The 11,657-nt window shown below is 37.1% G+C and overlaps 1 protein-coding gene across 5 annotated transcripts in view; it reads left to right on the top strand.

Annotated features, from left to right (window-relative positions):
• FRMD3 (FERM domain containing 3) overlaps nt 1-11,005 on the top strand; it is a 144,526-nt gene extending 133,521 nt beyond the window's left edge. For all 5 annotated transcript variants that reach the window (XM_068176545.1, XM_068176546.1, XM_068176548.1 and 2 more), the window contains one exon: nt 9,427-11,005. In XM_068176545.1, the coding sequence (XP_068032646.1) occupies nt 9,427-10,022 (596 nt within the window). In that variant the 3' untranslated portion in view covers nt 10,023-11,005. The remainder of the gene's footprint in view (nt 1-9,426) is intronic.
• The last annotated feature ends 652 nt before the right edge of the window (nt 11,006-11,657 follow it).

Raw genomic sequence — 11,657 nt, forward strand, 5'->3', positions numbered from 1 at the left:
TTAGACTTTTACAGTCTTCTCCTGCAGAAAACTTGGCTATATTATCAAATTGCAACTTGAAGTGATCTCACAGCTCTTCGGCAGTGATGCTGGCTCTCTTCCCAACATCCACTTCTGTGGATTCCCACCTTCTCCCTTGCACCAGCACTAATCACAACAGTGTGAACTAGGAGAAGGAGTTAAAAAAAACCCAACAACAAAAAAAAAAAAAACCCAACAAACAAACAAAACCCCATAAAATAACCCCAAAAAACAAACAAAAAAAACCCAAAGAAAAAGTAAGTAAAATAAATTCAAAACAACAAAACCAAACCCAATAACAACAGCTAACCAAATTAAAACAAAAAAAAACAAAACCAAACAAAAACTCCTTAACTGTGCAGTCTCCTATTATTGTCTGACTCAACTATTGACTGGGTCATCAAGAGGGTCATCCAAGGTCCTGTGTTGGGGTAAGGGCATGAGCAGGAGGTGGGGAGAGGGAAGCTGTCCACCTCTGAGACTGACACCACTGCCTTGCGAAACTGCTTTTGTGTGCTACAGACATGAAACAGCCTTGGTATCTCTGTATATGTCTCAGCCCAGTGAAACATACTTTCATTTTTGTTGTTTGAAAGGCAAAAGTCAGAGTTATCAGATCAATAATTCGTATATGAGATCTCAGCACAGAAGTATCAAGTGATTTAAAAGAAACTTTCATCACTTTGTCAAAACCACATTAATATCCTGTGACTGGAGAGGTATGGTATTGCCTTTTTTTAAAAAAAAATATAGTCTACTCAAATAAGTAAAGCTGTGATAGCATCCAGGGCTAGAAAATCCAGAGACAATGGACTGCCATCTGCAAGGGCAGTAATCTGCCTCACCAAAATCAGACTGTAAAAGAAGGCAGCCACAGAATCTGTATAGCAGCACTACAAGAAACATGTGTTCAACTATGTGTGGAGCAAGAACTGGGCTATGCTCAGTGCCGATGAGGCTGCACCTCGAATACTGCATTCAGTTCTGTGTCCCTTCTTGCAAGAATGACATTGAGGGGCTGGACAATGTCCAGAGCACTGGTGTGAGTGAAGGGTCTGGAGCACAAGTCCTCTGAGGAGCATTTGAGGGATCTGGGGTTGTTTAGTCTTTAGGAGGCTTGGGGTGACCTTATCAGTCTCTACAACTCCCTGAAAAGAGTGTGCAGCCAGGTGGGGATTGGTCTTGTCTCCCAGGCAGTAAATAACAAACAAGAGAAAGTGGTCTCACATTACATCTGAGAAGGTTTAGTTTGGATATAAAAAAAATTTCCTTACCTAAAGGATGGTCAGACATTGGAACAAACTGTCCAGGGACATCGTTGAATCAGCAACCTCCATGGAAGCGTTGAAAAGGCATGTGGGTATGGTGTCTGGAGACATGGTTCAGTGGTGAACAGAGCAGTGCTGGGTTAACAGACTTGATGATCTTTCCAACCTTAATGATTTTATGTATAGGAATGAGCACACACCTGCTACCGTCAGACTAATTGTCTGTCTCTGTGAGGGTGCTCAGCTGTGTTAGATTTGTTTGTAGAGGAGAAGCATGTGGTACTTTGTAGGTACAACTATTTTATTGTTTTAAACAGTCTCTTGCTGAGAGTTAGTATAGTTCAGGAGTTTCTGAGTCAGCAGTAAGATTTTAAGATTTCTCCCTTACTTATGTGTAGATAAAACTATGGGGAGCAATTTGAAATGAACACGGTCATTTCTCTTTTGCATAAGCATGGTCATATGAAACATAAATGATAGATTTTACTTCTTGACATCAGTATGTAGGAACACACTGGCCTTTTTTTGCCCTTGCACTAAGATTTGATGCCTTGGATATTTTTATGCTTCTGTGTGGTTCAGCTGTTATGCTAGCAACTGCTAGCTGAGATGGATGCTGAGGAAGTTTGCAATGTTATGAGGCATTTGGAAATGTTTCAAATGTTGGAAATCTTTCAGACACAACCTTGTCTGGCTGACACTTGAGTCCTTGTATAGGCCTTCCTTTATCTATTGAACACATTGGTGGTTAGATTTTTGTAAGAATTCATGCTTTCCTGTTTTTGTAGCCGTGTACACAATGAAGAGTCAACCACTTTTACTTAGAATTTAATCATCCTTTTTGGCTGTTACAACAGTAATGAGAATAAAAAGGATAAAAGAAGACAGAATCTTTCTTTTAAAGGGCTGGCAAAATGGACATAGGAAGCAAAGGGGTACTTGATCTTTCCTCATAACCACAAAAAAGTGCTTGCAGAGAAGGAAAGGAAGAGAGACAACTTTGCTCTGGCAGAGGAAGGAGTAAACAGGACCTCTGCTGGATATTTGTACTATACAGGCTATGTAGGAAAGAGAACCATCTTTCCAAAAAGCTTCTCTGAAGCAGCTGTCTTTTAGGAGATAAATATCTGTGTGTAAAATAGACATTTGCAGGACTCCCTCCCCTACTTCTCTCTTTCCCACATATTTGTAAGCACATCACTGATTTTTTGGTACAAAGAGAACAAGGACGTCAGATAATGAGGATTCAGATAGCACAATGTCACAAACATTACAGATGAGTATTCTGGGAAGTGAGAAACTACATCCCCTCCAGTACACTCCTTCCAGTTTGTCTCTTTCCCACTAGGAAAGAGTTTCTTTCCCACTAGGATAGTGTGATGTTATGCATATGGGTGCCTTCCAGCTCCCAGCTGGAGAAAGTTATCAGCAGCCAGCATAGGTGCATCATGCTTTTTTGGGAATCTATATAACTTAGCTGGGCAGGAACAGGAAAGTGCCCAGCTTTCTGAAACAACACTTCTTTCTGTCCAACAAGAATCTGTCCAACAATTGTCCTCAAGTGGGAACTGGAGCTCATACGTAAAGAGAGAACTTTATTTTTCAGACATAGAAATTTTTTGTTCATGTGTTTACATGGGCAGGTCAGGTTTTTATTCTAGACTAGAAATTAAGGTGTTTTGGTCTCACTGGTTCACTTTGTAAGATTTGTAAGCAGAGCATGGGATTTTTCCATTGTATTTACATGTTTCACAAATAATTTCCAGGCAGTGATGGGGAACTGACATTACTGGCATATTAAAACATTTTAGAAAAATAATGGGACTATAAATGCTGGCCTCTTTTTTAACTGCACTATGTTTTGGTGCCTTAGATATTTTTATGCCTCTGTGTGTGGTTCAGCTGTTATGCTAGCAACTGCTAACTGAGATGGGTACTGTGAAAGTTTGTATTGTACATTATGAGGCATTTGAAAATGTTTAAAAATAACCTCTGGTTCTGTTCCTGCTGGGATATTTTTGTTGGCCATGTTAGAAGCTTGTAATTTGATTCATTGAGAGCAACTTGTGTGTTAGTCTCTTAAAACTCAGTGGGAACTTAATAAAAGGTCAAAGCTGGTATGGATAGAGCTTTTACAAGACTTTGAGAAGAGGAATTAATAGTCAACATGGTGAAATGTCTTGTAAAAATCCAAACCAAGAGAAGCATTCATTTGCGGATGGTTAACCACTGCAACAAGGAAGTGTGCATTCGTTTACTGCGGCATGGCTCCAAGATCACAGCCAGAAGGGCTGGTAAATTTACATTTATTTTACTCAAACCCCCTTTTTAAACCCTCTTACCCCGATGTAAGTTAATAGTTGTGACATGGAAAGGAACTGTACTGTAAATGACATGTACAGCAGAGAATAATTACTGACAAGAAAAAAGTTGCAAATGGAGAAAGAATGAGACAAAACATAAATTTATTAACTTACAGAAAACTGTGGATTTATTTGGTAACAAATGAGGGACTGGAATTTTGCCTTTGTATTTTTCTGGGACAGAGGTGGGGGGAAATACTTTGTAGTAATTTATGACAAAACTAAATAGTTGTTAAACTAGAAGGTAATAGATTTTGAATGTGAGCTGAATGCAGTAGTTGAGTTTTCCAGTTTGTAACCTTCTTTGGTTTATTTTTCTAGATACTGAATAATTTCATATACTGAATAATAGTACTAAGGCTGGTGGACGAAGGTGGGGCTTGGGCAGAGTCTGATTTATCTCTTTTTTCACTACACGCAAGAGGAGTACAACCCAAGGAACAAAAAGCATTCAGTATTGCTTTGAACAGCAAAGTGATGGGGTTTTTTTTAGGAAATGCCTTTGCCAGAGATCCATTGCCCCCCGTCAGCAAATATGTCCATTTCTTTAATGTCATAAGAAATGTTTAAATTTGTTTTTCCATGCTTTTGTAGTATTTATTGTTTTTGATATTTGGGCACCTATAGGTTGAATTATTTCAGTTTTTACTAACCTATATTAAATCTTTGTATTAAATATTCATTTCAGAAATTAGTTTTTAATCAAAGAATTAACTGCAAGCGTTCTGGCAAAGATTAGAATATTTTTACTCTTTTGATATCTGAAATTTAGAAAGCAGTGAGTGCAGTAGATACATGAGAAACTACTTATGGTAGTGATTTGTCTCTGAGTACCAACAGCTCCTGGTTGTCTTTGCTTTTTGAGTTCACCACTCAGTGAAAACAATAGCATCTATGAGAATACACCTAATTCCCTTGATTTAAACATAATAGCAAAATTGCAAAAGCATTGTTATTGACATATGTTTTGTATTTTTACATCTCCAAGGTTAAATACTGGCTTCAAATAGATGCAAGACATCTTGTTGGTTTAATATAATGACAGCAATCATAAGAGATTTGTATGGCGGGACAACTTAGTTATTAAACACCTTGATTTTGTAGTACTGTTCATACTATGTTATTCCTTTTGAAGTAAACATGCAAAAAGTATACATACATACATATATATATATATATATATATATGAGATATATATATAATATATATATTTTATATATATATATATCAGCATATAACACATATGTAGCAGCACCAAAGCACAGGAGGTAGCTTGTGCAAAACTTCTAACATGGGACATAACTCCTCAGGAGAGCCCCATTGCAACCCTTTGACCCTTTCAGATCAATGCTGACTTGTGCCGGGAGGGATCACCCAAGCTGAGCGGGAATGCTGAAATGTCCCACTTGCCCTTTTGCTGGGGTGCTAAGCTTTCACATCAGTACTTGGCACTTTTCAGCCTCACTGTCCTTGGCGTGGTGCTGAACACTGAGTCAATGCAGTTCCATCACCAGGTCCTTCTTTCTCCGAGCTGCTGATAGATGTATCTTGCCTTCTCATTTCTGCTCTCATGATACACAGTGCTCTCCCTGATGCTTCCTTCAGTCCTATTGCTGCTTAATCCTGTTTCTGGAAGGGGATCAACAACTCTGGATTGCACTCCTTCTAGGCCAAAGAGAGATGGAAGACAGGCATCCCAGAAGGCCTCCATGCAGTATGCTGTGCTTTGCTTCTGCTTCTGTGCTTTGGGTGCCCTTTGTGGGGTGTGGAAAGCAGAGCAGTGGCCTTCAGTGGCTGTACTAGCTGTGACATTGGACACAACACAGCTAGGAGGCGAGCTGTGCCACAAAACATTCAGCTGGGACAGGGCTTTGCTCCCTTCTAGAAGTTTCCATTAGACTAAAGCAAACAGTAATGGCCAGCAGGAAAGTCAGATCACTGCCTAAAAAGGAGTTACTATAAACTGTCATTGATTAACTCTCCTTGCAAAGCTATAACAGGTGTCTTTTATGGGCACGGGATGTGGGTACAGTACAAATCTGTGACCTTCTGTTTCTGAGGGCAGGTCTGGCTGTGATGCAAATCCTGCTTGATATAGATCCTGTGTAGGGAAATATTTAAATTCAATGCAATTGTAGAGTCTGTCTCATTTTTCTACATTTTCTTTGTGACATTCATGCACTTTGCTCATGTGAGAAGATCACCTTCTCCTTCCCTCTGAAAGGTCATTGTATTCATAGTACAGATTAATTTTGTCCACATGGAAAATAAGCAAAGGATACATGATATTTCCAGAGGAAGAAGTAAAAAGGACAGGAAGGATTTCTCCTAACTGCAGCCTGGCTGGCCTTTTTTGTTTACATGTGTATGTGAAATGTTCCTAGCACTTTTCTCTCTGGACCATATCTAATTTTCCATTTGTTTCTTTAAAATTAGTGTACATTCACACTTGTTCCTTTCTCCAATATTAAAGGCTGTTGTAGGTGTGTAATTGTGTTTCTGGTGAGAAAAGCCCTGTGCAGGATATCCGGCCAACAGACAATGTGTGAACTGAATTTTTTAATAAGCAGAGGATACATTCTTCTGGGGCGCTGTACTTCCAGCAACTGCAGCTTCTTAAGAATGGTGGAGCTAGAGCTGCTCTTCATTTTGTTAATCCTCAGCTGCTGTTTTTGGCCCCTGTAGAAATACTAGCAGCTGACAACTTTTATGTCAGACCTCTCAGACCTCTTGCATGTTCATGTTCACAGCAGATGACCAAAATAATGTCATGTCTTATTCAGCTGTTCATGTTCCTGGCTTGAAGCAATCACAGTATTTGGTGGAAGAGGAATACTGAGTTTCACCTAGGATAATGAGATCTCTGGCTTTGTAAAATTTATTCAGTTGCCAGAAAAGTGTAGCAAAATTTTCTGTGGAAATATAAGAAATAAACCTGAGTTTATTTACCTGATATTTAAGTAATCTGTATTAGAATTTTCTGATTTATGGAATCTGCCATTAAGAATTCAAAGTAAAGAATGGAAAGAAGAGGTTCTCAAATATAAATTAATTCTCAAGTCAAAATCCTTTAAATCTGAACACCACATAAATTTTAACTATTGTTAAAGAGATAGTAGACTTTTCAAAATCTTGCCAACAAATTACATAAAATGATAGTCTTATAAAGGTAGTACCAAAATAATTGTTATGTCTGAATAGGAGCAAAGGATTTGCAGTAGACTCATAAAATAATTAAAGAGTATTAGGAGTTGGGCTTGCTTTAACTTTTATAATCTATTTTTCCATTGGAGCATTTTGAGGATTTTTTTTCCTTTTAGCTTGATTTTATTACTTCAGATAAGTGGCTCTCTTGAGGGCTATCTGAAAAATAAAAAATCCAAAAAACTTTCTTCTCTCTTAAATTTGTCTTACTGGAATATTCATTGTACTGTGGAATTCTGGTACTTTAATGTGATATTCTTAGGCCTGCATAAGCTTTGTAAATTATATTTGCCATAATGATTTTACAGTTATGTCTTTTGAAACCATCAAAATATGAATGGCCCAACATACTTATCTATACATTGCAACATTACTGAAACTTTGCTGGAATCAGTCATGTTGACTCTGGTTAATAGCCTGTTCTTTCCTCATTCCTTGATTTAAAACATGTTGTGGTGCTACAGAGAATATGAAGGAGCAAAAATAACAACTTTGTATCTTTAATTTTTTAAAATATCAAATAAACTTGCAGCAGCAGCATTTAATGCCCATTCTAAATTTTCATATATTGACTTACACTAGTATTTGACTGATATAAAATGCAACTACATTGATTTAATGAGTTTAAATAACAAATAAAGGAGTGGAAAATTCTTCCTAGCAGTTGAAATTAAATAGTGGAATGTAAATTTGATGTGTGCTTCAGAGCTGCAACACATTATCATTTCAATACAAACTCTTCAGGAAACAAAAACACTGACATGAAAAGGTTTCTCTGTCACCTTCTATCAACAGATTAACCCCATAGTCAGACGTTTGCCAGTTATTTGAGAAAAATACAGTTGTAATGAAAGTTAATATATGTTGTTTATGTTCACTGTGCATCTAATGCAAGCTGGAATTACTCTGGGGGGGAAGAGGGGTCTCAAGAATCATAAATCGGGGTGACCTTTCCTTGTGGTAGGTGTAGCTGTCCTCTGTGATGAGAAGCATGATGAAAATATATTACTGACCTTGCACCTAAACAGGTTTAGAGAGGCTTATGGCCAGAATTCTAAATTTAGGAGAGTAAAATTGGGTACATTCAACCATTTTGAAATGTCTAAGTAAGTGGCTCAAATTAAATTTTACTCATATTAAGAATATTTGAAAAGCATATTTGAGAATCAAATGGTAGTACTTGTGTATCTAAAGATACGTATAGATTCTTAATGCTGGTTTCCAGAGTTAAACAATTTTGGCTTTTGTAAGTTAATGCATCATGGGTGTACTCTCAAGTAACTTGAGTATGGTTTGATGATGCAGCATTACCTTCTGTTACTTAGGAGAAAGATGCTTAGGAGAAAGATCCTCCAAATCTGTTCTCACTTCTTGGAGTTCATACACTGTTTTGTCTCATTTCAGCTGGTTTGTATCCTCCTCTTGATGACTGTGGCAAGTGTATTTCTTAATGTAAAGACTGGTGTAGACAATTACATTCCAGCACAAAACAAGTTTCATGCTGAAATGTGATGAATTTCTAAATTGGCTTTGATAAGAGAGGACAGAGTAGTTGATGCAAGGAATTATTAGGTAGGAAGTCAAATTAAACTTAGGGAAAATTAAACTAATTGAATTATTGAACTAATAATTATTGAGGACAAGGTTTCATTTCAGTTATGCACTTTTGCTGCTGAAAGGAACGCTCCTGCTCTCTTTCTCTGTCCCTGGTCATGTGCTGTTTCCACAAGAATGCATGACTAGCCAGTTCAGGAAAAAAAACAAACATCAGATGCTAACCCAAGCTGCTTTGCTCAGTGATGAAATGAAATGAAGTAGAAATTCAGTGTTTTTGGTCATTTGGCCAAAATGAGAAACCTTACTTGGTGGCATAGCTAGTGAGGTCTAGAGAAGAAGGAAAAGATAACAAATTATATGGGAAGAGATTTGTCTGGGCCATTTTGAATACTTAAAAAGTGAAATTTCCATGAAAAGGTGTCTTAACGTCACTTTGCAAGGCAGGTCAGTGCCCAACTGTGCTCTCCACTCCTGTGATTGACAACTAACAGCAGTCACTGAAGTACTGATGTAGCTGTAAACAGCTAGACTTCTTTGCAGACTTCTTGCTGTTAGAGATTGGCTGGAAAAAGGAGAGTAAGTTTTGAGACAGCAGAGAATAATGTCATAATAAAGTCTCTTCTGTAAAGGGGAGAGAGAAATTTAGAGAAGAGAGAAAAGAGCTAGATGAGCAGAAAAAAAAAGCTACATGAGAAGGAGCTTTTTTAACAGATGACTCTGTTAGAATGCTGTTCCAATGATACCTAATTCTTATATCATGTTAACCTTCCTCTCCTTTTGCCCTTTCTACTGTTAACATGAATTTATCATGATAATCTGTTGTCTCTTTTTAATGTCATGCTCTATTCTCAACCTTAGCTATTATTTTACCACACTCATTCATGTCAGAGCAATGAGAGTTATTAATTTTTGTTGTTGTTATTATTATACACCAAAGAGCACTACTGGAAGGCTGACTTTAGCCATCAGGCTGTGAGAAATTTAGTATCATTATTTTAATCTCATTTCTTCAGGTATCCAACTGCCAAAGGAAGAGGAGATTTCAGTACCTGTGACTTCAAGCTCTCCAGTAAAGGATACTGGGAAGGATGTTGATCTTGCCATTGAACAGGAAGAGAAGATGAAAGAGGAACCCTTAACCATCTCAGAGCTGGTATACAATCCAAGTGCCAGCTTGCTGCCCACACCGGTTGATGATGAGATTGACATGCTTTTTGATACCTGCCCAAGAGCAGAGAATGAGAAAGATGATACTGATTCATTTGAGGAACTTGAAGCAGATGAAAATGCATTTTTAATTGCAGAGGAGGAAGAACTGAAAGAAGCTCGGAGAGCCCTGAGATGGAGCTATGACTTTCTAATGGGCAACATAGAGGTTAATGCTTTTGTGAAGAGTTTCTCCAGACTTTTTCTTGTAGGCCTTGGACTACTGTTGTTTGTGTTCCCCCTTTTCCTTGTTCTCCTGGAGTCAGACCTTCAAATCTCTTTCCTTCATGAAATTCGCCAGACGCCGGAGTTTCAGCAGTTTCATATTGAATATTACTGCCCCTTTAGGCAGTGGATGGCTTGCAAAATAAACTTCATCCGTGATATTCTGGGCAGATTTTAAATTTTACATGAATATAATACAACTAAGGGCTATATTCAAAATTTCAGTTAGTGACAGCTTTCCATAATGCCCCTGGACCCATCTGTTGGCAGCTGCCTTCATATCCTCACTTACAGTTTTTGTTACAGACTCTTCATGTCCTTAAGTTCCCTTTATATACTTAAATTGCTATTTTAATTACCAGCTTATACAGTCACCTCTCAATAACCATAAAGAAGCTTTATTTTAAATACATTTCAGACTTCCAGATCATTTATTACATCATATAAGACAGGGTCACAATAAGTTTCAATGTCCTTAATCTTTCAATCCATGACACTAAAATTGACAATATTGAAAGAAAACCTTTTTGAATATACTCCTTAGTGCAACAATCTCTTCTAACCAATGCCTATAGAAGCAATGTTTATGCTGGGTTTTCGGTTTTTGGGTTTTTTTTTCTGTTTGTTTGTTTTTTTTACATTTTTATGTCTTTAAGATATTTTGGTAAATTTTTAGTAAAAGAAAACGTACTATATTATTTAAATGTACACATTAGTAAGAATAAGGCAGAGGGGCATGCAGGGTGTTTTTAGTGTTTTACCAATTGTTTGTTTTTAAACTATGGCTGGAGAATGAATGAATTTAATGTAGCTCTATACAAAGGGACTGTGTTTGGGAAACACCCAGAAAGTTCGCTCAAGTTCTGTAGGGGCTGCCTGGGCAAGGTGAAATAACAGCAAGTATGCAAAAGAATTTCTGAAAGACCCAGTTCTACAGCTTGGGGAAGTGAGCAGAACTGAAATGATCCTTCTCCTATCTGGTTGTCTTCCATTTTATCAGTTCTGTAGAAAGTCTTTACAAGATAGTCCAAGTACGTTTAGAGAAAGATTGAGTCTTCAGTCTATATGTAGATTATTGTACATAACAAAAGACAATAATAGTAAGTAGAAAAAAAAAAAAAAACAAAAACAAAACAAAACAAAAAAGGACCCAAAAATAAATCAGTAGGTGAGTGAGCTACTTTTAAAAATCATAAAGAAGATGAAAAGGTGAAAAAGGAGTAAATTTTTCATACTTCTTTTAAAAAGCAAAGCATTAGGCTGTACAGTTGATATAAAAATAATCTACTGGCTCACAGTTAAAGGCTTAAACTAAGAGATGAATCTTCATGCTTGATACCCTTTATGACTAATCTCTAAGACGACATATTTTCTGTGCATACTAATATACTTCCTTTCACATATAGCACCATAGTCACCCTCATTCCTTGTTATTGTGAGGCCAGTTACAAGATCTAATGCTGTTTTGTGTAACATGGATTTGTATATCTAAAAGTATTCCAATATAGCTTAGAAAATATACTTACGTAAAATCTTGTCAATGCTGAGAACATTTGAAGGCCCTCAAATATACCACAGAATTGTATCTAAGGCAAGAAAGATTTTATTCCTCTTCTCCCACAATCTTAGTGCAGCCTTGTTTCATATTTAAAATAAGGAACTTGGATTTTGGCTTCAGACTCTTTCTCCTGCTTAGACAGTTATGAATTGGAGACATATTTGAGGCTATTTTATTAGATGTGCATTTAACACATTGTAACCACATGTCTTATTCCTACTAAATAAATTCCTTTAGTTTCAGTATCAGGGAATC

This window comes from Anomalospiza imberbis, chromosome Z, assembly GCF_031753505.1.
Source record: "Anomalospiza imberbis isolate Cuckoo-Finch-1a 21T00152 chromosome Z, ASM3175350v1, whole genome shotgun sequence".
Lineage (NCBI taxonomy): Eukaryota > Metazoa > Chordata > Aves > Passeriformes > Viduidae > Anomalospiza > Anomalospiza imberbis.